The 23,466-nt window shown below is 43.8% G+C and overlaps 1 protein-coding gene across 6 annotated transcripts in view; it reads left to right on the forward strand.

Annotated features, from left to right (window-relative positions):
* Window positions 1-23,466, forward strand: part of LOC133568879 (trichohyalin-like) — an 85,245-nt gene that overhangs the window by 36,197 nt on the left and 25,582 nt on the right. For 3 of the 6 annotated variants that reach the window (XM_061921068.1, XM_061921067.1, XM_061921070.1), the window contains exons 4-9: window positions 1,393-1,529; window positions 8,237-8,317; window positions 17,516-17,613; window positions 22,227-22,310; window positions 22,372-22,506; window positions 22,590-22,728. In XM_061921068.1, the coding sequence (XP_061777052.1) occupies window positions 1,393-1,529; window positions 8,237-8,317; window positions 17,516-17,613; window positions 22,227-22,310; window positions 22,372-22,506; window positions 22,590-22,728 (674 nt within the window). Of the gene's footprint in view, window positions 1-1,392; window positions 1,530-8,236; window positions 8,318-17,515; window positions 17,614-22,226; window positions 22,311-22,371; window positions 22,507-22,589; window positions 22,729-23,466 lie in introns of those variants that run through there. The other 3 variants (XM_061921069.1, XM_061921072.1, XM_061921071.1) reach the window with 2 other exon arrangements.

Below are 23,466 nucleotides of genomic sequence, written 5' to 3' on the forward strand. Positions count from 1 at the left end.
AGTTTACTAAATTGCAATTTTAAATTTCCCGGGAGTTTCATCTTGGAAACGTCGTGTAATGATGACGTGTACGCAAGACGTCACGGGTTTTTAGGAAGTATGAGCGCTGCACACACACACAGCTAAAAGTCGTCTGCTTTAACGGCATAATTACACAGTATTTTGGAGATCTGTGTTGCTGAATCTTTTGCAATTTGTTCGATTAATATTGGAGAAGTCCCAGTAGAAAGATGGAGTTGGGAAGCTTTAGCCTTTAGCCACACAAACACATGGTGATTCCTTGTTTAAAATTCCTGGAGGTGAAACTTTACTATGGATCAGAGCGCGGTCAAGCCAACATGAAACACAACCAAATGTCAACCAGCAGGTTTCAGTGAGAAAATTGTGTTTAAAAAGTCAGTTCTTAACGGAGAAAAGCTGAGCTTGTGCCGTCCATGAAGCTGCCGTCGACTCCCCTGAGACACATAATAGCATCAAGACACCCGTAGACACACCCCTCCGACTATCAGGTACTATTAAACTCACTAAAACACTAGCAACACAATAGAAAGATAAGGGATTTCCCAGAATGATCCTAGTAAATGTGTCTAAAAACATCGGAATCCATCCCAATGCCATCGAAAATTATTTTTTTTACTTTTTTTTTTAAATCTTTTTTTTTTCTACTCTGTCTCTATCAATATCGTCAAACACAAATCTTTCATCCTCGCTCAAATTAATGAGGAAATTGTCGTTTTCTCGGTCCGAATAGCCCTTTTTGTTGGAGGCTCCCATTAAAAATAATGTGAATATGTGAGGAGCCCCCCACACTTGTGATGTCATCGTCTGCTACTTCCGGTAGAGGCAGGGCTTTTCTCTTAGCACCGAAAGTTGCAAACTTTATCGTGGATGTTCTCTACTAAATCCTTTCAGCAAAAATATGGCAATATTGCGACATGATGAAGTATGACACATAGAATGGAGCTGCTATCCCCGTTTAAATAAGAACATCTCATTTCAGTAGGCCTTTAAACACCTTTGTTGCACATGCTGTCACATCCACCGGCGCAAGCACTTGGCCGGTAAACCAGTGTAGTCGTAGCTGACTGCCTTTGGTACATGTTGTCATTTTCCATGCCAACAAAGTAAGCATGCATGCTACAAAATGGCTCAAAAGTAAAGCCCCTTCCACACTAAGGTAATCCAGGGTAAAACCCACCTAACCTTATCCGTGTCCAAACACACACAATGCCACCGTTTTAAGACCCCCTCACCCCTCTGGCACAACGCAACTTAGTACGCATGCGACAAAAATAAATAAATAAAAAAGTGTCAATTATTTGACCTGTCTTTTCCTTTGTTGTGGATATACCTGTTTAAGAATGGTGAGACAACAATGGTGTACTTTTGCAGGCTGTTGAAGAAGCAGTCGCTGGAGTGGTTCTACGCCCACGTCAAGGTGCGCTTCAAGAGGTTCGGCAGCGCCAAAGTGCTGAAGACCATTTACAGGAGACACCTGGCCGAGCACAGCGTGCTTGCTGAGCTCACAGGTATGGCGGGGGGGGGGGGCTGTGGGCGGGGGTACACTCACCTCATTTCAACAGATTGCTGGGAAGACGTCCAGAATCCAAGTTCCATTAACGTGGAACTTTGATTCTGCAGCTCCCTTTAAGTGTTTTGGACTGTTCCGAACAAGAATAATTTCTGAAAGATCTAGGCTTTTGAAAATGCTTAAGAAATGTTCTTCTTTTGCTCGTTTACAACTTGTGAATGTGTGCGGGGCAAAAGAAAATATTGCTCACTCCTCACTCGGGTTTCTCAAATTCAGTTCTTTATATGCATTACAAATCAATCAATTTTTATTTATATAGCCCTAAATCACAAGTGAAAGGGCTGCACAAACCACAACGACATCCTCGGCTCAGAGCCCTCATGAAGCCAAGGAAAAACTCAACGCAGTGGGATGACAATGAGAAACCTTGGGGAGGACTGCAGATGTGGGGACGTCGAGTAAATGTAGCATAATAGTGTGAGAGTCCAGTCCATAGTGGATCTAACATAATAGTGTGAGAGTCCAGTCCATAGTGGATCTAACATAATAGTGAGAGTCCAGTCCATAGTGGATCTAACATAATAGTGTGAGAGTCCAGTCCATAGTGGATCTAACATAATAGTGTGAGAGTCCAGTCTATAGTGGATCTAACATAATAGTGTGAGAGTCCAGTCCATAGTGGATCTAACATAATAGTGAGAGTCCAGTCCATAGTGGATCTAACAGAATAGTGTGAGAGTCCAGTCCATAGTGGATCTAACATAATAGTGTGAGAGTCCAGTCCATAGTGGATCTAACAGAATAGTGTGAGAGTCCAGTCCATAGTGGATCTAACATAATAGTGAGAGTCCAGTCCATAGTGGATCTAACAGAATAGTGTGAGAGTCCAGTCCATAGTGGATCTAACATAATAGTGTGAGAGTCCAGTCCATAGTGGATCTAACATAATAGTGTGAGAGTCCAGTCCATAGTGGATCTAACATAATAGTGAGAGTCCAGTCCATAGTGGATCTTACATCATAGTGAGAGTCCAGTCCATAGTGGATCTAACATAATAGTGTGAGAGTCCAGTCCATAGTGGATCTAACATAATAGTGAGAGAGTCCAGTCCATAGTGGATCTAACATAATAGTGACAGTCCAGTCCATAGTGGATCTAACATAATAGTGAGAGAGTCCAGTCCATAGTGGATCTAACATAATAGTGAGAGTCTAGTCCATAGTGGATCTAACATAATAGTGACAGTCCAGTCCATAGTGGATCTAACATAATAGTGTGAGAGTCCAGTCCATAGTGGATCTAACATAATAGTGACAGTCCAGTCCATAGTGGATCTAACATAATAGTGACAGTCCAGTCCATAGTGGATCTAACATAATAGTGAGAGAGTCCAGTCCATAGTGGATCTAACATAATAGTGAGAGTCCAGTCCATAGTGGATCTAACATAATAGTGAGAGTCCAGTCCATAGTGGATCTAACATAATAGTGACAGTCCAGTCCATAGTGGATCTAACATAATAGTGACAGTCCAGTCCATAGTGGATCTAACATAATAGTGAGAGAGTCCAGTCCATAGTGGATCTAACATAATAGTGTGAGAGTCCAGTCCATAGTGGATCTAACATAATAGTGTGAGAGTCCAGTCCATAGTGGATCTAACATAATAGTGAGAGTCCAGTCCATAGTGGATCTAACATAATAGTGTGAGAGTCCAGTCCATAGTGGATCTAACATAATAGTGTGAGAGTCCAGTCCATAGTGGATCTAACATAATAGTGTGAGTCCAGTCCATAGTGGATCTAACATAATACTGTGAGAGTCCAGTCCATAGTGGATCTAACATAATAGTGTGAAAGTCCAGTCCATAGTGGATCTAACATAATAGTGTGAGAGTCCAGTCCATAGTGGATCTAACATAATAGTGAGAGTCCAGTCCATAGTGGATCTTACATCATAGTGAGAGTCCAGTCCATAGTGGATCTAACATAATAGTGTGAGAGTCCAGTCCATAGTGGATCTAACATAATAGTGTGAGAGTCCAGTCCATAGTGGATCTAACATAATAGTGACAGTCCAGTCCATAGTGGATCTAACATAATAGTGTGAGAGTCCAGTCCATAGTGGATCTAACATAATAGTGACAGTCCAGTCCATAGTGGATCTAACATAATAGTGACAGTCCAGTCCATAGTGGATCTAACATAATAGTGTGAGAGTCCAGTCCATTGTGGATCTAACATAATAGTGAGAGTCTAGTCCATAGTGGATATAACATAATAGTGTGAGAGTCCAGTCCATAGTGGATCTAACATAATAGTGAGAGTCTAGTCCATAGTGGATCTAACATAATAGTGTGAGTCCAGTCCATAGTGGATATAACATAATAGTGTGAGAGTCCAGTCCATAGTGGATCTAACATAATAGTGACAGTCCAGTCCATAGTGGATCTAACATAATAGTGTGAGAGTCCAGTCCATAGTGGATCTAACATAATAGTGACAGTCCAGTCCATAGTGGATCTAACATAATAGTGACAGTCCAGTCCATAGTGGATCTAACATAATATTGTGAGAGTCCAGTCCATAGTGGATCCAACATAATATGAGGGTCCAGTCCATAGTGGACCTGACATAATATTGTGAGAGTCCAGTCCCTAGTGGATCTAACATATTGTGGGAGTCCAGTCCATAGTGGATCTAACATAATAGTGAGAGCCCAGTCCATAGTGGTTTTAACATAATAGTGTGAGTCCAGTCCATAGTGGATCCAACATAATAGTGAGAGTCCAGTCCATAGTGGATCTAACATAATAGTGATAGTCCAGTCCATAGTGGATCTAACATAATAGTGTGAGAGTCCAGTCCATAGTGGATCTAACATAATAGTGAGAGTCCAGTCCATAGTGGATCTAACATAATAGTGTGAGAGTCCAGTCCATAATGGATCTAACATAATAGTGTGAGAGTCCAGTCCATAGTGGACCTAACATAATAGTGTGAGAGTCCAGTCCATAGTGGATCTAACATAATAGTGTGAGAGTCCAGTCCATAGTGGATCTGACATACTAGTGAGAGTCCAGTCCATAGTGGATCTAACATAATAGTGAGAGTCCAGTCCATAGTGGATCTAACATAATAGTGAGAGTCCAGTCCATAGTGGATCTAACATAATAGTGAGAGTCCAGTCCATAGTGGATCTGACATACTAGTGAGAGTCCAGTCCATAGTGGATCTGACATACTAGTGAGAGTCCAGTCCATAGTGGATCTGACATACTAGTGAGAGTCCAGTCCATGTTATCCTCTTTGTATATCATTTACAGTAGTTGTGCATGACACATTAACTGTATGTAGTATTTGCTGCACTTCTGATAGTTGTTTGTGTGCCATGGTGTTCCAGACCACAGCAAACATTACCTAGCTTGGCAATGATTACAATAAATCTATTAAAACTTACCTTGGACACACACATCAATACCTTTGGTCATTAAAAGCCAGTAATTTCCAGGAGTTATGCCGCCCTCAGAGTAGCATCTGAATTGCTAATGGTTTCTAATGTGGTAAAAATGTGTAGAATAAATATCACATTTCAACATTTCTGTCAACAAAGATTTGCTTCAGCCTGCGACACTTAAGTCATTTTGATAGTAGGCTATTATAGCTAATATAGACACTTATGTCATGTGTTGTCTTCATTGTAAGACTTATCTTCGGTTTTTCATTTTTTGCAGCTCCAGACGGATTAGTTTTTTGTATTTTTGTTCCAATATCACTCTTCCAACGTTTTGGGTTGCCGACCTCTGGTCTAGACCATACGCATGACTACTTACTATTATTTGTACACCTGCAACTCAACTCACACCTAAATGTGTATCAATAGTGTAGACCAGGGGTCACCAACGTGGGCACCAGGTCGCCCGTAAGGACCAGATGAGTCGCCCGCTGGCCTGTTCTAAAAATAGCTCAAATAGCAGCACTTACCAGTGAGCTGCCTCTATTTTTTAAATTGTATTTATTTACTAGCAAGCTGGTCTCGCTTTGCTCGAAATGTTTAATTCTAAGAGAGACAAAACTCAAATAGAATTTGAAAATCCAAGAAAATATTTTAAAGACTTGGTCTTCACTTCATTTATTTTTTTACTTTGCTTCTTATAACTTTCAGAAAGACATTTTTAGAGAAAAAAATACAACCTTAAAAATGATTTTAGGATTTTTAAACACATATACTTTTTTAACTTTTAAATTCCTTCCTCTTCTTTCCTGACAATTTAAATTAATGTTCAAGTCAATGTATTGTTTTTATTCTAAAAAATAATAAATACATTTTTATTTAATTATTCATTTTAGCTTCTGTTTTTTTGACGAAGAATATTTGTGAAATATTTCTTCAGACTTATTATGATTAAAAATAAAATAAAAATTATTCTGGCAAATTTAGAATATCTTGAGAATCAAATTTAAATCTTATTTCAAAGTCTTTTGAATTTCTTTTAAAAATGTTGTTCTGGAAAATCTAGAAAAAATTATGATTTGTCTTTGTTAGAAATATAGCTTGGTCCAATTTGTTATATATTCTAACAAAGTGCAGATTGGATTTTAACCTATTTTAAACATGTCATCAAAATTGTAAAATTAATCTTAATCAGGAAAAATTACTAATGATGTTCCATAAATTATTTTTTTAATTTTTTCAAAAAGCTAGTTTTTCTCTTTTTTTTTCAGTTGAATTTTGAATTTTGAATAGTCGAAATTGAAAATAAACTATGTTACAAAATTTAACTTTCATTTTTTTTCTGTTTTCTCCTCTTAAACCGTTCAATTAAGTGTTATTTTCATTATTTATTCTCTACAAAAAACCTTCAGTAAAAGGAAAAAAAATGTACGACAAAATGACAGACAGAAATTCTCATTTTTTATATATATATACAGCAGGGGTGCCCATTACGTCGATCGCGAGCTACCAGTCGACCGCGCGGGGTGTGTCAGTCGATCTCCAGCCAGGCTTTTAAAAAAAATAGACCTAAAAATGAGTGATCATCAATCTTCACCAAGACGTCACTTAAATGACATTCACGGTACCGGAGGGTCTTGTGAGATGACGCTGGCTGCTGCAAGATCATTATTATGAAAATATGACCGAGAGGAAGGCCAGAAACACTTTTTATTTCAACAGACTCTCGCGCCGTACCTTCCGTCAAAACTCTAAAGGCCGACTGCACATTTCCTATCTTCACAATAAAAGCCCTGCTTCATGCTGCCTGCGCTAACTAAATACAGAGTCTCGGAAAACTGGCGTGCACAAGCGATCCCTCAGAAAGCTGGCGTGCACAAGCGATCCCTCAGAAAGCTGGCGTGCACATCACTTTTGCACGCCAGCTTTCTGAGACTCTTATTTTGTTAGCGCAGGCAGCATGAAGCAGGGCTTTTATTGTGTAGATAGGAAATGTGCAGAGTTTTGACGGAAGGGACGGCGCGAAAGTCTGTTGAAATAAAAAGTGTTTCTGGCCTTCCTCTCTGTCATTTTTTCCTAATAATGAACTGGCAGCAGCCAGCGTCATCTCACAAGACCCTCGGGTGCCGTGAATGTCAATCAAGCAAGCTACGGAATTTGCCGCCAATGTTTTTCTTGTAAAGTGTATGGAAGCTGGATGAATGAGATGCCAAAAACCAACCACTTTCATGTGGTATTGTACAGAAAGGACAACTTTTTTTCTCCTCCATTTGAAAATGTGGGCGTTATCATCATTACTGTCTGATTCCAATCAATGCAAGTCATCAGAATCAGGTAATACACCAACTTATATTCTTGTCTTCGTGAAAGAAAGACATCTATATGTGTTACACATGCTTGTATTATCATTAAACACATTTAACTTGTTTACAAAAATGTCTCTTTCATAAATAAATAAACATAAATGATATTTATAAATGAGGTAGATCCCCTCCAGTTGGTCAATTGAAAAGTAGCTCGCCTGCAGAAAAAGTGTGGGCACCCCTGATGTACAGTATATAGATGTATTTATTTAAATTAAATTGAGCAAATTGGGTATTTCTGGCAATTTATTTAAGAGTGTATCAAACTGGTAGCCCTTCGCATTAATCAGTACCCAAGAAGTAGCTCTTGGTTTCAAAAAGGTTGCTGACCCCTGGTGTACAGTATGTGTTTGATTGATTGATTGATTGATACTTTTATTATTAGATTGCACAGTACAGTACATATTCCCTACGATTGACCACTAAATGGTAACACCCCAATAAGTTTTTCAACTTATTTAAGTCGGGGTCCACGTTCATCAATTCATGTTACAGATTGGCTTAGTTGGAAGTCTTCTTTGGGCCCACCAGAACGTGATTGGAAGTGACTCTGCGTTCTGTGGTGGTCATGCGCCCGATAATACCACACACGAGGCCCGGCCACGCTAATGCACTTACGTAACCACAAACAGCCGCATTGTTGCGTGAATATCGACACGACGTTGCAAGAACTCAAAGTTCTGTTGCAAGGGGAGGCGGTCTGCTTAGGACCCGGCGTGTTCTCTCTTTTGACCCCTCCCTTCCCCCCACTGAGGCTTCAGCTCAGTCCTCCAGGCCTCAGGAAAAGTCATGATACAAGAGAGAAGAACAAGTCAAATGTGAAGTAGAGTGTATACTCAATCCGGCATCTAGAACTGCTGGTGTTGATATTTGTGTGTGTGTGTCTTGCAGAGGGCAGCACCTACGAGGACAGCATCTGCAATGAAGGGAGCGTCTGCGGCAGCGACGCCACTTTCTACAGACAAACTGAAGGTGCTCCATTTCTACCGCTTATCCGAGGTCGGGTCGCGGGGGCAGCAGCCTAAGCAGAGAATACTAGACTTCCCTCTCTCCAGCCACTTCATCTAGCTCTTCCCGGGGGATCCCGAGGCGTTCCCAGGCCAGCCGGGAGACATAGTCTTCCCAACGTGTCCTGGGTCTTCCCCGTGGCCTCCTATTAGTCGGATGTGCCCTCGGGTGGCATCCTGACCAGATGCCCGAACCACCTCATCTGGCTCCTCTCCATGTGGAGGAGCAGCGGCTTTACTTTGAGTTCCTCCCGGATGGCAGAGCTTCTCACCCCATGTCAGGGGTGTCAAACTCAAATCCAGAGTGGGCCAAAATGTAAAACTGAACAAAGCTGCGGGCCAAGGTTGAACAAATGAACCTTTTAATAGGGACCCAAGCAAGTTTTGCAAAGAATATTGAACAAATAAGGCTTAAATAGGGCAGCATGGTGGGACAGGGGTTAGTGCATCTGCCTCACAATACAAAGGTCCTGAGTAATCTAGGTTCAATCCCGGGCTCGGGATCTTTCTGTGTGGAGTTTGCATGTTCTCCCCGTGACTGCGTGGCTTCCTCCCATGGAACAGGCAGAGCTTATATAACGTAATAGTGCAAAATCAACTTACAAAAAACATCAGTGGAATATTAAATACAATTGAATTAAAAAAATGAATGCCTCTTTTCTATTTGCAGCCTTCTGAGGTAAATATCAACATTAACTTTTTCCGCAGGCTAACAAATTCGAAAATAAAATAAAAATGAGGTGGGCGGGGTTTGGTGGTAGCGGGGGGTGTATATTATAGCGTTCCGGTAGAGTTAGTGCTGCAAGTGGTTCTGGGTATTTGTTATGTTGTGTTACGGTGCGGGTGTTCTCCCGAAATGTGTTTTGTCATTCTTGTTTGGCGTGGGTTCACAGTGTGGCGAATATTTGTAACAATGTCAAAGTTGTTTACACGGCCACCCTCAATGTGACCTGTATGGCTGTTGGCCATGTATGTATGTGTGTGAGAAAGCCGCATATATTATGTGACTTGGCCAGCACGCTGTTTATATGGAGGAAAAGAGGACGTGACGGCATGTTGTAGAGGACGCTAAAGGCAGTGCCAATATTGTTGTCCGGGTGGAAATCGGGAGAATGGTTGCCCAGGGAGATTTTCAGGAAGGACACTAAACTTCGGGAGTCTCCCGGGAAAATCGGGAGGGTTTGCAAGTATGAGTATTAGCGGTGAATGTGGTGTTACCGGCGGGCCAGCTCTGATGTTAATTTGATATTGCCTCAAGGGCCAAATTAAATTAAACGGGGGGCCAAATTTGGCCCGCGGGCCAGAGTTTGACACCCATGCCCTATGTCCAAGCGAGAGACCCGCCACCCGACGGAGGAAACTCATTTCGGCCGCTTGTACCCGTGATCTTGTCCTTTCGGTCATAACCCAAAGCTCATGACCACAGGTGAGGATGGGAACGTAGATCGACCGGTAAATTGAGAGCTTTGCCTTCCGGCTCAGCTCCTTCTTCACCACAACGGATCGATACAGCGTCCGCATTACTGAAGACGCCGCACAGATCTGTTTGTCGATCTCACGATCCACTCTTCCCTCACTCGTGAACAAGACTCCTAGGTACTTGAACTCCTCCACTTGGGGCAGGGTCTCCTCCCCAACCCGGAGATGGCATTCCACCCTTTTCCGGGCGAGGACCATGGACTCGGACTTGGAGGTGCTGATTCTAATCCCGGTCGCTTCACACTCTGCTGCGAACCGATCCAGTGAGAGTTGAAGATGTTCACAAAATAAAAACCCGGAAATTCAAAACATGCGACACCACAGTATACTGCAATACCAACACTTTAATGCACTAACCTGTTGATTCTTACCTGCCAGTTCACGGCACATAACTGTAGATTATTTGTATTTACCTGCAGTTCATTGCACATAAGGATAGGATAGGTTAGGATAGGACAGGAAAGGTCTTTATAGTAATTGCAACAAGTACAACAAAACTATGTTTTCAGCACAAACCCGTTGAAGAGTCGACAAACAAACAGTGTACAGGGTTACAGAACAGGAACGCTGATGGGTCTCCATGAAAAAGGTGGGAAAAAAGGTAAGACGGTGGGGAAGAAGATGAGTAAAAAAAAAATACAATCTAGACTGGGCTCCTAAGGGGGCCTAGTCTGGAGTGGGGAAAAAAACTCCATGCCATGCACACATAAGCATGTTACATTTAATCACGGCAACTGGCAACAGAGGGGGTGGGGGACTTGGGGCCCTGGAGGTGGACTGCTGCTATGGTCAAGGCCATTCGAGGGAGTCAAATCGTAGATTAGGATTTTTGTTTTTCCGCGAGCAGACATTACAATGTCTTGTCTGTTCGATTCGTCTGATTTTTAGGTTTGTTATTGTCTATTACTAGCACTTACATGCAGTTAATAACTTTATTATTTGCACTTACATGCAGTTCATAACTGTTTATTATTTGCACTTAGTTGCAGTTAATAACTGTTTACTATTTGCACTTACTTGCAGTTCATAACTGTTTATTATTTGCACTTACATGCAGTTCATAACTGTCTTTTATTTGTAGTTGTCAGCAAGTTAGTTTCACATAACTGTAGATTATGTGTAAAGTTAAAGTTAAAATCCCAACGATATTCACGCACACACACACTAGATGTGGTGAAATTACCCTCCGCATTTGACTAATCCCCATGTTCACCCCCCTGGGAGGTGAGGGGAGCAGTGAGAAGCAGGCGGTGGCCGTCCTTGGGAATAATTTGGTGATTCAACCCCCAATTCCAACCCTTGATGCTGAGTGCCAAGCAGGGAGGTAATGGCTCCCCTTTTTATAGTCTTTGGTCTGACTCGGCGTTCCAGTCTCAGGGCGGACACTCTAACCCAGGGGTAGGGAACCTATGGCTCTAGAGCCAGATGTGGCTCTTTTGATGACTGCATCTGGCTCTCAGATAAATCTGAGCTGACATTGCTTAAGTAATGAATAATTCCACTTGTAATCACAGTGTTAAAAATAACGTTCAAAATATAAAACATTCTCATGCTTTTTTATGTTCAAGAAGTTGCGTTAATGGTAAGTAGTAATTTATTTATTATTGGTTAGTGTGGGGCTTGCCCTCCGGGGGTTCTTCAGACCACCAAGCACCGACATGAGAGCCCTTTTCAAAGTTACAATATTGTTTTATTTTTCAATAAGTCTCTCAGTTGCTTTCCAGCAATTGGATTTTTCTCTCCCGCTCGCGCTCTGGCTCCAGCCTCCACCCCGTCTCTCCTTCTGGCTGCTGCTTATAACAGAGCGACAGGTGATTAGATAACAAGGCCCAGGTGGGTCTTCTACGCACATGTCGCTGATTTTGAGGCCGGTCCTGGGACACCCAAGTTTGCTGCAGGCCCACAGGCCACGCCCCCACCACAGTTAGCTTCAGAATAACAATGTTATTATCAATCAATCAATCAATGTTTACTTATATAGCCCTAAATCACTAGTGTCTCAAAGGGCTGCACAAACCACCACGACATCCTCGGTAGGCCCACATAAGGGCAAGGAAAACTCACACCCAGTGGGACGTCGGTGACAATGATGACTATGAGAACCTTGGAGAGGAGGAAAGCAATGGATGTCGAGCGGATCTAACAGGATACTGTGAAATTTCAATCCATAATGGATCCAACACAGTCGCGAGAGTCCAGTCCAAAGTGGATCCAACACAGCAGCGAGAGTCCCGTTCACAGCGGAGCCAGCAGGAAACCATCCCAAGCGTAGGCGGACCAGCAGCGCAGAGATGTCCCCAGCCGATACACAGGCGAGCAGTACATGGCCACCGGATCGGACCGGACCCCCTCCACACGGGAGAGTGGGACATAGAAGAAAAAGAAAAGAAACGGCAGATCAACTGGTCTAAAAAGGAGGTCTATTTAAAGGCTACAGTATACAAATGAGTTTTAAGGTGAGACTTAAATGCTTCTACTGAGGTAGCATCTCGAACTGTTACCGGGAGGGCATTCCAGAGTACTGGAGCCCGAACGGAAAACGCTCTATAGCCCGCAGACTTTTTTTGGGCTTTGGGAATCACTAATAAGCCGGAGTCCTTTGAACGCAGATTTCTTGCCGGGACATATGGTACAATACAATCGGCAAGATAAGATGGAGCTAGACCGTGTAGTATTTTATACGTAAGTAGTAAAACCTTAAAGTCACATCTTAAGTGCACAGGAAGCCAGTGCAGGTGAGCCAGTATAGGTATATATGTATGTATATATGTATATAAAGGTATATACAGTACAGGTATATATGTATGTATATATGTATATAAAAGTATATACAGTATAGGTATATATGTATGTATATATGTATATAAAGGTATATACAGTATAGGTATATATGTATGTATATATGTATATAAAGGTATATACAGTATAGGTATATATGTATGTATATAAAGGTATATACAGTATAGGTATATATGTATATATATATGTATATAAAGGTATATACAGTATAGGTATATATGTATGTATATATGTATATAAAGGTATATACAGTATAGGTATATATGTATGTATATATGTATATAAAGGTATATACAGTATAGGTATATATGTATGTATATATGTATATAAAGGTATATACAGTACAGGCGTAATGTGATCAAACTTTCTTGTTCTTGTCAAAAGTCTAGCAGCCGCATTTTGTACCAACTGTAATCTTTTAATGCTAGACATGGGGAGACCCCAAAATAATACGTTACAGTAGTCGAGGCGAGACGTAACAAACGCATGGATAATGATCTCAGCATCTTTAGTGGACAGAATGGAGCGAATTTTAGCGATGTTACGGAGATGAAAGAAAGCCGTTTTAGTAACGCTTTTAATGTGTGCCTCAAAGGAGAGAGTTGGGTCGAAGATAATACCCAGATTCTTTACCGTGTCGCCTTGTTTAATTGTTTGGTTGTCAAATGTTAGAGTTGTATTATTAAATAGAGTTCGGTGTCTAGCAGGACCGATAATCAGCATTTCCGTTTTTTTGGCGTTGAGTTGCAAAAAGTTAGCGGACATCCATTGTTTAATTTCATTAAGACACGCCTCCAGCTGACTACAATCCGGCGTGTTGGTCAGCTTTAGGGGCATGTAGAGTTGGGTGTCATCAGCATAACAGTGAAAGCTAATACCGTATTTGCGTATGACGTCACCCAGCGGCAGCATGTAGATGCTGAAGAGTGCAGGGCCAAGGACCGAACCCTGGGGAACTCCACACGTTACCTTAACGTAGTCTGAGGTCACATTGTTATGGGAGACACACTGCATCCTATCAGTAAGATAAGAGTTAAACCAAGACAGGGCTAAGTCTGACATACCAATTCGTGTTTTGATACGTTCTAATAAAATATTATGATCGACGGTATCGAAAGCAGCGCTAAGATCGAGGAGCAGCAACATAGATGACGCATCAGAATCCATCGTTAGCAATAGATCATTAGTCATTTTTGCGAGGGCTGTCTCCGTGGAGTGATTTGCCCTGAAACCGGATTGAAAGGTTTCACATAGATTGTTAGACGCTAAGTGTTCATTTAACTGCTCCGCAACAATTTTTTCAAGGATTTTTGAAATAAAGGGAAGGTGAGACACCGGTCGGTAATTTACCATGAGGTCAGGATCGAGGTTAGGTCTTTTAAGAAGAGGATGAATAACCGCTTTTTTGAATGCTAGGGGAACAGTGCCCGAGGAGAGTGATAAGTTTATAATATTTAGCACTGATGGACCTAATAATACAAAGAGCTCCTTGATCAGTTTCCCAGGAAGAGGGTCAAGTAAACATGTTGTTTGTTTTATTCCATTTACACGTTGTAACAATTCCTCTAATGTTATTTCTTCAAAACGAGGGAAACTATTTTGGAGGGCAGTATCCGCCGTATATACAATCGTGTCAGTGTTAATAGAACCCCGTTGTAGCTGGGACGCATTGTCTTTAATCTCCTTTCTAATGACTTCAATTTTCTTACTAAAGAATTGCATAAAGTCATCAGCTGAGTGGGTTGAGATACTGGAAGGAGTCCCTTGTTGGGTTAGCGATGCCACCGTACTAAACAAAAATTTAGGATTGTTTATATTACGGTGGATGAGATTTGAGTAATATTTAGCTTTAGCTAAGGTAAGCATGCGTTTATAAGTTATTAAACCATCACTCCATGCTTGATGGTGCACCTCAAGTTTAGTCGTGCGCCATTTGCGTTCCAGCTTTCTGCATAATAATTTCTGAGCTCTAGTTTCTTCAGTAAACCACGGGGTGCGCTTTTTTGGAGCCTTTTTTAACTTTAGCGGTGCTATGTTATCAATGGTTTCGCGCAGGGCGTCGTTAAAGTTGTTAGTGAGGTTATCAATAGAGCCCACATACTTTGGGAATGGTGCCATTACCGAGGGCAGTAGGTCAGCAAGAGTTGTCGTTGTGGCCGTATTAATGTTGCGGCTGCTATAGCAGTTATTATTATTATTAGTTTGACGAACATGCGTCTGAACCTCGAATTTTATAAGGTAATGATCAGACAATACTTTAGTATACGGGAGTATCGTAACTTTGGAAACGGTGATGCCCCTGACAAGCACTAGGTCTATCGTATTACCGTTGCGATGCGTGGGTTCATTTATTATTTGTGTGAGACCACAGCTATCAATTACAGTCTGGAGCGCTACGCACGGTGGGTCCGATGGGGTATTCATATGGATATTAAAGTCCCCCATTATGATTATATTATCGGCGTGTGTCACTAGATCAGCAACGAACTCTGAGAATTCATTAATAAAGTCCGAATAGGGCCCTGGGGGGCGGTAGATAACAGCCAGGTGTAGAGGCAGCGGTGTGACAGACCTCATAGTAAGCACCTCAAACGATTTATATTTATTATTTATGTTAGGACTAAGGTTAAAGTTTTCGTTGTATATTAGTGCGACCCCCCCACCCCTTTTGAGCGGACGGGCAATATGCGCATGTGTAAAGTTAGGAGGACATGCCTCATTTAGCGCAAAAAAGTTGTTTGGTTTAAGCCAGGTTTCGCTGAGACCGATGACGTTAAGATTGTTGTCTCTGATGATATCATTAACTAACAACGTTTTGGGAGACAATGATCTTATGTTTAAAAAACCTATATTATAGGTAGTGGGCTGTTTTAGGGAGTTTTTGATCAAATTATCCGTAGTAGCAATATTAATAATGTTGTGTTTATATTACAAAGAATAAGAGACCTATTATACTCTAGAAATGTTGGTCTTACTTAAAAATGCACGCGTTTAGTTATGTTCAGTGTTAAAAAAATATTATATAGCTCTTACGGAAATACATTTTTAAATACTTGGCTTTCATGGCTCTCTCAGCCAAAAAGGTTCCCGACCCCTGCTCTAACCACAAGGCCACTGAGCAGGTCTAATATACAGGTATACATACATGCACTGCACAAAACTGTTGATTACCTGTACTTGCAGTACCCGCCAGTTCACTGCATTGATGTGAACTTACTGTCATCACCTGCCAGGTCCCTGCATTAACCTGCTAGTTAAACTCATGAAAGGATCGGTTCTTTGTACTGATCTACTGGTTCTCCCCACTAACTTGACCTGGTCACTGCCCTAACCTGCCAATAGTACGCTGGACTAACATGTCACCTGACTGTAATAAGCCATGAATTGACAATACATTTAGCTGCCACTTCTATGCACTGACTTGAAGGGGAACATTATCACCAAACCTATGCAAGCGTCAATATATACCTTGTTGCAGAAAAAAGACCATGTATTTTTTTAACTGATTTCCGAACTTTAAATGGGTGAATTTTGGCAAATTAAACGCCTTTCTGTTTATCGGTCTTTTAGCGATGGCGTCAGAACGTGACGTCACCGAGGTAACACACCCGCCATTTTCATTTTCACATTACAAACTCTGTTATTTTCCGTTTTTTTCGACTATTTTTTGGAACCTTGGAGACATCATGCCTGGTGGGTGTGTTGTCGGAGGGTGTAACAACACTAACAGGGAGGGATTCAAGTTGCACCACTGGCAAGAAATCTGCCGCCAGACCCCCATTGAATGTACCAGAGTGTCTGCACATTTTACCGGCGATGACAGACATGGCACAGAGATGTATGGATAACCTGCAGATGCATTTGCAACCATTAAGTCAACGAAATCACAAAGGTGAGTTTTGTTGATGTTGTTGACTTATGTGCTAATCAGACATATTTGGTCACGGCATGACTGCCAGCTAATCGATGCTAACAAGCGAGGCTAATCGATGCTACCATGCTATTTACGCTAGCTGTATGTACATTTGAAACTAGATACCCACATTTAATGCGAAACAAACACTTACCAATCGACGGATTTAAGTTGCTCCAGTGTCACAAGATGCGAAGGTCCTGATCGTTTGGTCCGCACATTTTACCGGCGATGCTAATAAGGCAGCCATGCTATGGGCCACTTCATTAGGTACACCCATGCTCAATAGCTTCAATTTCTTCTTCAATTTCCTTTTCGCTATCTGCCTCCATACTGCGACCATCCGTTTCAATACATGCGTAATCTGTTGAATCGCTTAAGCCGCTGAAATCCGAGTCTGAACCCGAGCTAATGTCGCTATATCTTGCAGTGGTAACCGCCATGTTGTTTGTATTGGCAGCACTGTATGACGTCACAGGGAAATGGACAGTCGCATCGCAAATAGCGAAAATCAAGAACTTTAAAGCTTTATTTAGGGATATTCGGGGACCGGTAAAATTTTGAAAAAAAAATCAAAAAATACAACAAGCCACTGGGAACTGATTTTTATTGTTTTTAACGCTTTTGAAATTGTGATAATGTTCCCCTTTAACTACCCCAACATGCCGGTTCACTACACTAAACTGCTAAGTCTCTGTACTGACCTGTTAGCTCTTTGTGCACTAACCTGACTATTTGCTACACTAATCAGCCAGTTTTCTCACTAAATGTATTCTTTACTAACTGCGGGCACACCACTGCTCACAGGTTAATTAGTTCAAGACTAGACTAGACCCACCAACCACTGCACTCACATTACCGTTTATTACACAAACATGTCAGTCCACAGCACTCCTTGTCACACATGTCTAGTAGAAGTAGATGTCATTGAAAAATACTTGTTTTCTTGTTGTTGTTTGTCTCTGTGTTCAGAGCACAGCATGGCCGAGTCGCTGACCGTGGCTCTTCGGGTGGCAGAGGAGGCCATAGATGAGGCCATTTGCAACGCCGAGATTGACACTGCCACTCAGGTGTTTGTTACTCCTCTTTCTCGCTGCTTTCATAATCAGAACCACCATCATCTTCGTTGGCCGAGTTTCTAACAGACAGGGACTGTGACTTGGAACTGTGCTCTTTTTGTACGACGCAAGAAAACAAAGAAAAACAAAGCAACGAAGAGAGAGCACAGTATCGTAGCGGCCATCCACGGCACCATCTTGATATCCATCCATTTCCTACCGCTTGTCCCTTTTAGGGTCGCGTGGGGGTGCTGGAGTCTATCTAGCCACCTCATCGCAGGGCCAACATTCACACTCACATTCAGAATCAAAAAACCTTTATTGAACAGCAATCCAGCTCAGTGCTATTAAAACAACCTCTATAAAATACTCTTAAGACAACAAACAATAATAAAAGATTTAAAAAGGTATTGCACCGCTGATCTCTATCCGAGCTAAGCAAGTTAATAAAGTGGTGAGTGTTTAGGTAAGTGCAGAGTTTAGAACAGGGGTAGGGAACCTGCGGCTCTAGAACCAGATGTGGCTCTTTTGATGACTGCATCTGGCTCTCAGATAAATCTTAACTGACATTGCTTAACACGATAAGTAATTAATGATTCCGCTGGTAATCACAGGGTTAAAAATAACGTTCAAAATAAAAAACATTCTCGTGCATTTTATTCCATCAATCCAAGAAGTCGCATTTATGGTAAGAAGTATTTTATTTATTATTTGTTAGCTCAGCCTTCCCGGTCAGGTTTATTCAGGTGTACTGGAGAGGAGGCTACGCCGGATAGTCCAACCTCGGATTCAGGAGGAACAGTGTGGTTTTCGTCCTGGTCGTGGAACTGTGGACCAGCTCTATACTCTGGGCAGGGTTCTTGAGGGTGCATGGGAGTTTGCCCAACCAGTCTACATGTGCTTTGTGGACTTGGAGAAGGCATTGGACCGTGTCCCTCGGGAAGTCCTGTGGGGAGTGCTCAGAGAGTATGGGGTACCGGACTGTCTTATTGTGGCGGTCCACTCCCTGTATGATCAGTGTCAGAACATAGTCCACTCCCTGTATGATCAGTGTCAGAACATAGTCCACTCCCTGTATGATCAGTGTCAGAGCTTGGTCCGCATTGCTGGCAGTAAGTCGGACACATTTCCAGTGAGGGTTGGACTCCGCCAAGGCTGCCATTTGTCACCGATTCTGTTCATAACTTTTATGGACAGAATTTCTAGGCGCAGTCAAGGCGTTGAGGGGTTCCGGTTTGGTGACCGCAGGATTAGGTCTCTGCTTTTTGCAGATGATGTGGTCCTGATGGCTTCATCTGACCGGGATCTTCAGCTCTCACTGGATCGGTTCGCAGCCGAGTGTGAAGCGACCGGAATGAGAATCAGCACCTCCAAGTCCGAATCCATGGTTCTAGCCCGGAAAAGGGTGGAGTGCCATCTCCGGGTTGGGGAGGAGACCCTGCCCCAAGTGGAGGAGTTCGAGTACCTCGGAGTCTTGTTCACGAGTGAGGGAAGAGTGGATGGTGAGATCGACAGGCGGATCGGTGCGGCGTCTTCAGTAATGCGAACGTTGTACCGATCCGTTGTGGTGAAGAAGGAGCTGAGCCGGAAGGCAAAGCTCTCAATTTACCGGTCGATTTACTTTCTCATCCTCACCTATGGTCATGAGCTTTGGGTCATGACCGAAAGGATAAGATCACGGGTACAAGCGGCCCAAATGAGTTCGGGTCTCTCCCTTAGAGATAGGGTGAGAAGCTCTGTCATCCGGGAGGAACTCAAAGTAAAGCAGCTGCTCCTCCACATGGAGAGGAGCCAGATGAGGTGGTTCGGGCATCTGGTCAGGATGCCACCCGAACGCCTCCCTAGGGAGGTGTTTAGGGCACATCCGACCACTAGGAGGCCATGGGGAAGACCCAGGACACGTTGGGAAGACTATGTCTCCCGGCTGGCCTGGGAACTCCTCGGGATCCCCCGGGAAGAGCTAGACGAAGTGGCTGGGGAGAGGGAAGTCTGGGGTTCCCTGCTTAGGCTGTTGCCCCCGTGACCCAACCTTGGATAAGCGGAAGAAGATGGATGGATGGATTTGTTAGCTTCAGAATAACAATGTTGTTAAAAAGAATAAGAGACTTATTATACTCTAAAAGTGTTAGTCCAACTTAAAAATGCGCACATTTAGTTGTATTCATTGTTAAAAAATATTGGTAACACTTTAGTATGGGGGACATTTTCTAAGTAACAAAGACTTAATTAAGAGTTATTTGGACATTAGGGGACCATATAAGGGTTATTAATAAGCAATAATTCTGAGGTTATTGATCCACGCACCTGATCTCGTTTGTGGCATCGCTCGCCATCCCGCCTCCTCGCTGCCATCTTGGGCCGGGCTCCAGCGTGCCCTGCCTCTCTGTTGGACCGTCGGCTCCGCCTCTCCACAAAGGTCTTATAGCGCCTCCCCGAGGACAAGAGTTCAAGCCAGTGGTGACCTGGGTGGGATGAGTCCCTGAGGATGCTGTTTGCTCTCCTGTTGTAGTGGCTCTTATACGAGTCCTCTTGAGATGGAAGGGGACATGCAGTGATCCTTTTTATGACCCCCTGTAGTTTCTTTCTCTCTGCCACCGTGCAGTTAGAAAACCACACGGAGATACCGTAGGTCAATATTGACTCAACAGAGCAGCGATAGAAGGATTATCAGCCGGATCTATTTTCCTCAGCCTTCTCAGAAAACATAGTCTTTGCCGACCTGTTTTCTGGAGTGCAGTGGTGTTGCTTTTCCAGGTCATGTTGCTTGAAATGTTCATGCCCAGGAACTTGCACTCTCCCATGATGTAGATGGGCTGGATGGGCTCAGTGATTTGTTTCCCTGAAATCAACAATCACCACCTCGGTCTTTGTGGGCTTGACAATGAGGTTGTTTTTGGCATAGTGGTCTGACACTGCCTTCACCTCTTCTCTATAGTCAGTCTCCTCCCCTTCTGTGATGAGCCCCACCACTGCGGTGTCATCCACAAATTTGATGATGGAATTGCTCGGAGGGATGGGAATACAGTCTTAGGTCTAAAGACTGAAGAGCGAGGGGCTCAAAACACAGCCCTGTGGAAAGTTAAGGAAAGATGGTGAGGGCGGTCCGTTAGAATGTCCTTGATCCAGTAACAGATCTGTTCACACACGAGGGTCAACTAGGGTCGTGTTGCCAATCAACGTATCCCCAGGTCAAGTCAAGTCAACTTGATTGTCACTCGGACCATGCAACAGTACATTACACAGCAGACTGAAATTGCATTTCTCCCACACTCCAATCTGCAATATTAAAACAAGGTGAAAACTGTCATTCATCCATCCATCTATTCATCCATCCATCATCTTCCGCTTATCCGAGGTTGGGTCGCGGGGGCAGTAGCCTAAGCAGGGAAGCCCAGACTTCCCTCTCCCCAGCCACTTCGTCCAGCTCCTCTCGGGGGATCCCGAGGCGTTCCCAGGCCAGCCAGGAGACATAGTCTTCCCAACGTGTCCTGGGTCTTCCCCGTGGCCTCCTACTGGTCGGACATGCCCGAAACACCTCCCTAGGGAGGTGTTTGGGTGGCATCCTGACCAGATGCCTGAACCACCTCATCTGGCTCCTCTCCATGTGGAGGAGCAGCGGCTTTACTTTGAGTTCCTCCCAGATGGCAGAGCTTCTCATCCGCCGGAGGAAACTAATTTCTTGTACCCGTGATCTTGTCCTTTCGGTCATAACCCAAAGCTCATGACCATAGGTGAGGATGGGAACGTAGATCGACCGGTAAATTGAGAGCTTTGCCTTCCGGTTCAGCTCCTTCTTCACCACAACGGATCGAAACAGCGTCCGCATTACTGAAGACGCCGCACCGATCCGCCTGTCGATCTCACCATCCACTCTTCCCTCACTCGTGAACAAGACTCCAAGGTACTTGAACTCCTCCACTTGGGGTAAGATAATAGTGTGAGAGTCCAGTCCATAGTGGATCCAACATAATAGTGGGAGTCCAGTCCATAGTGGATCTAACATAATAGTGAGAGTCCAGTCCATAGTGGATCTAACATAACAGTGAGAGTCCAGTCCATAGTGGATCTAACATAATAGTGAGAGTCCAGTCCATAGTGGATCTAACATAATAGTGTGAGAGTCCAGTCCATAGTGGATCTAACATAATAGTGAGAGTCCAGTCCATAGTGGATCTAACATAATAGTGAGAGTCCAGTCCATAGTGGATCTAACATAATAGTGAGAGTCCAGTCCATAGTGGGGCCAGCAAGAGACCATCCCAAGCGGAGACAGGTCAGCAACACAGAGACGCCCCCAACAGATGCACAGACGAGCGGTCCAACACTGGCACTGTTTCCTCTGCAGTTCCTCCACACGGACTCAGGTGTGGCAACAAATGTCTCAAACACAAAGACGCAAACACACGAGCCTGGAGCTCCTGCAACCAGCAGCCACTACAGCGGCGCCACCTTGGAGAAAACAAACACAACTCGACTACGACTTTGCTCTAAACATGCCACTGTTTGTCAACTCATATTTCTTCCTTTTTCTAATCTGTTTCAACCCAAATCTTTTGAGCTAAAACACGTATTTAGCAGATAATCAGCTTATTTGTGTGTGCTTTTGTGTGATGTGTGCATCCAAGCAGGAGAAGCAGAATGAAGCACACTACCTGCGGGAGCACAGGGCAGAACTCATCCAGGAACTGGCCAAGACCATCATGCAGAAAGTAAGATGGCAGATGGGTTGCATGTTGGAGTACTTCAATCCTGCCTTTTCCCACCTGGTAGATCATCTCCGGGAGGAAGACTTTGGCTGACACGAGGGACAAGTGCGAGCAGGACGGCCCGCTTGAGCACGACCCCGAGCTCCATCGCCATGGCGACCAGGCTGGCAGCACCTTCAAACACCTCAAAGGCCTCTGGGTGATGAAAACACACCTTACACATCCACTCCCAACAACCGGTGACCTCTAGTGGTCAACTGTTGCATCCTCTCTTATTTGCAGAGGTCCCAGTCCGCCTTCTCACTGCTGGATGACAACCTCCCAGCAGGTCTGGTCCAGGATGCTCTTCAGGTGTTACATAAGGACGAAGACAGAGCAGCTGGGACTACTTGGACAAGTGTCGAACATTTGGAAAACTCTGGTAGATCAAGTGGCTTTTTATTTCCACTCGTGGGCCAAATTCTGGGGTTAGTTTTCAAATTAGAAACATCCATCCGTCCGTCTTCTTCGGCTTATCCGAGGTCGGGTCGCAGGGGCAACAGCACAGAGAAGCCCAGCCTTCCCTCTCCCCAGCCACTTCGTCTAGCTCTTCCCGGGGGATCCCGAGGCGTTCCCAGGCCAGCCGGGAGACATAGTCTTCCCAACGTGTCCTGGGTCTTCCCCGTGGCCTCCTACTGGTTGGACGTGCCCTAAACACCTCCCTAGGGAGGCGTTCAGGTGGCATCCTGACCAGATGCCCGAACCACCTCATCTGGCTCCTCTCCATGTGGAGGAGCAGCGGCTTTACTTTGAGTTCCTCCCGGATGGCAGAGCTTCTCACCCTATCTCTAAGGGAGAGACCCGAACTCATTTGGGCCGCTTGTACCCGTGATCTTATCCTTTCGGTCATGACCCAAAGCTCATGACCATAGGTGAGGATGGGAACGTAGATCGACCGGTAAATTGAGAGCTTTGCCTTCCGGCTCAGCTCCTTCTTCACCACAACGGATCGGTACAACGTCCGCATTACTGAAGACGCCGCACCGATCCGCCTGTCGATCTCACGATCCACTCTTCCCTCACTCGTGAACAAGACTCCTAGGTACTTGAACTCCTCCACTTGGGGCAGGGTCTCCTCCCCAACCCGGAGATGGCACTCCACCCTTTTCGTGGCGAGAAC

This window comes from Nerophis ophidion, linkage group LG14 (assembly GCF_033978795.1).
Source record: "Nerophis ophidion isolate RoL-2023_Sa linkage group LG14, RoL_Noph_v1.0, whole genome shotgun sequence".
NCBI classification, from domain to species: Eukaryota; Metazoa; Chordata; class Actinopteri; order Syngnathiformes; family Syngnathidae; genus Nerophis; species Nerophis ophidion.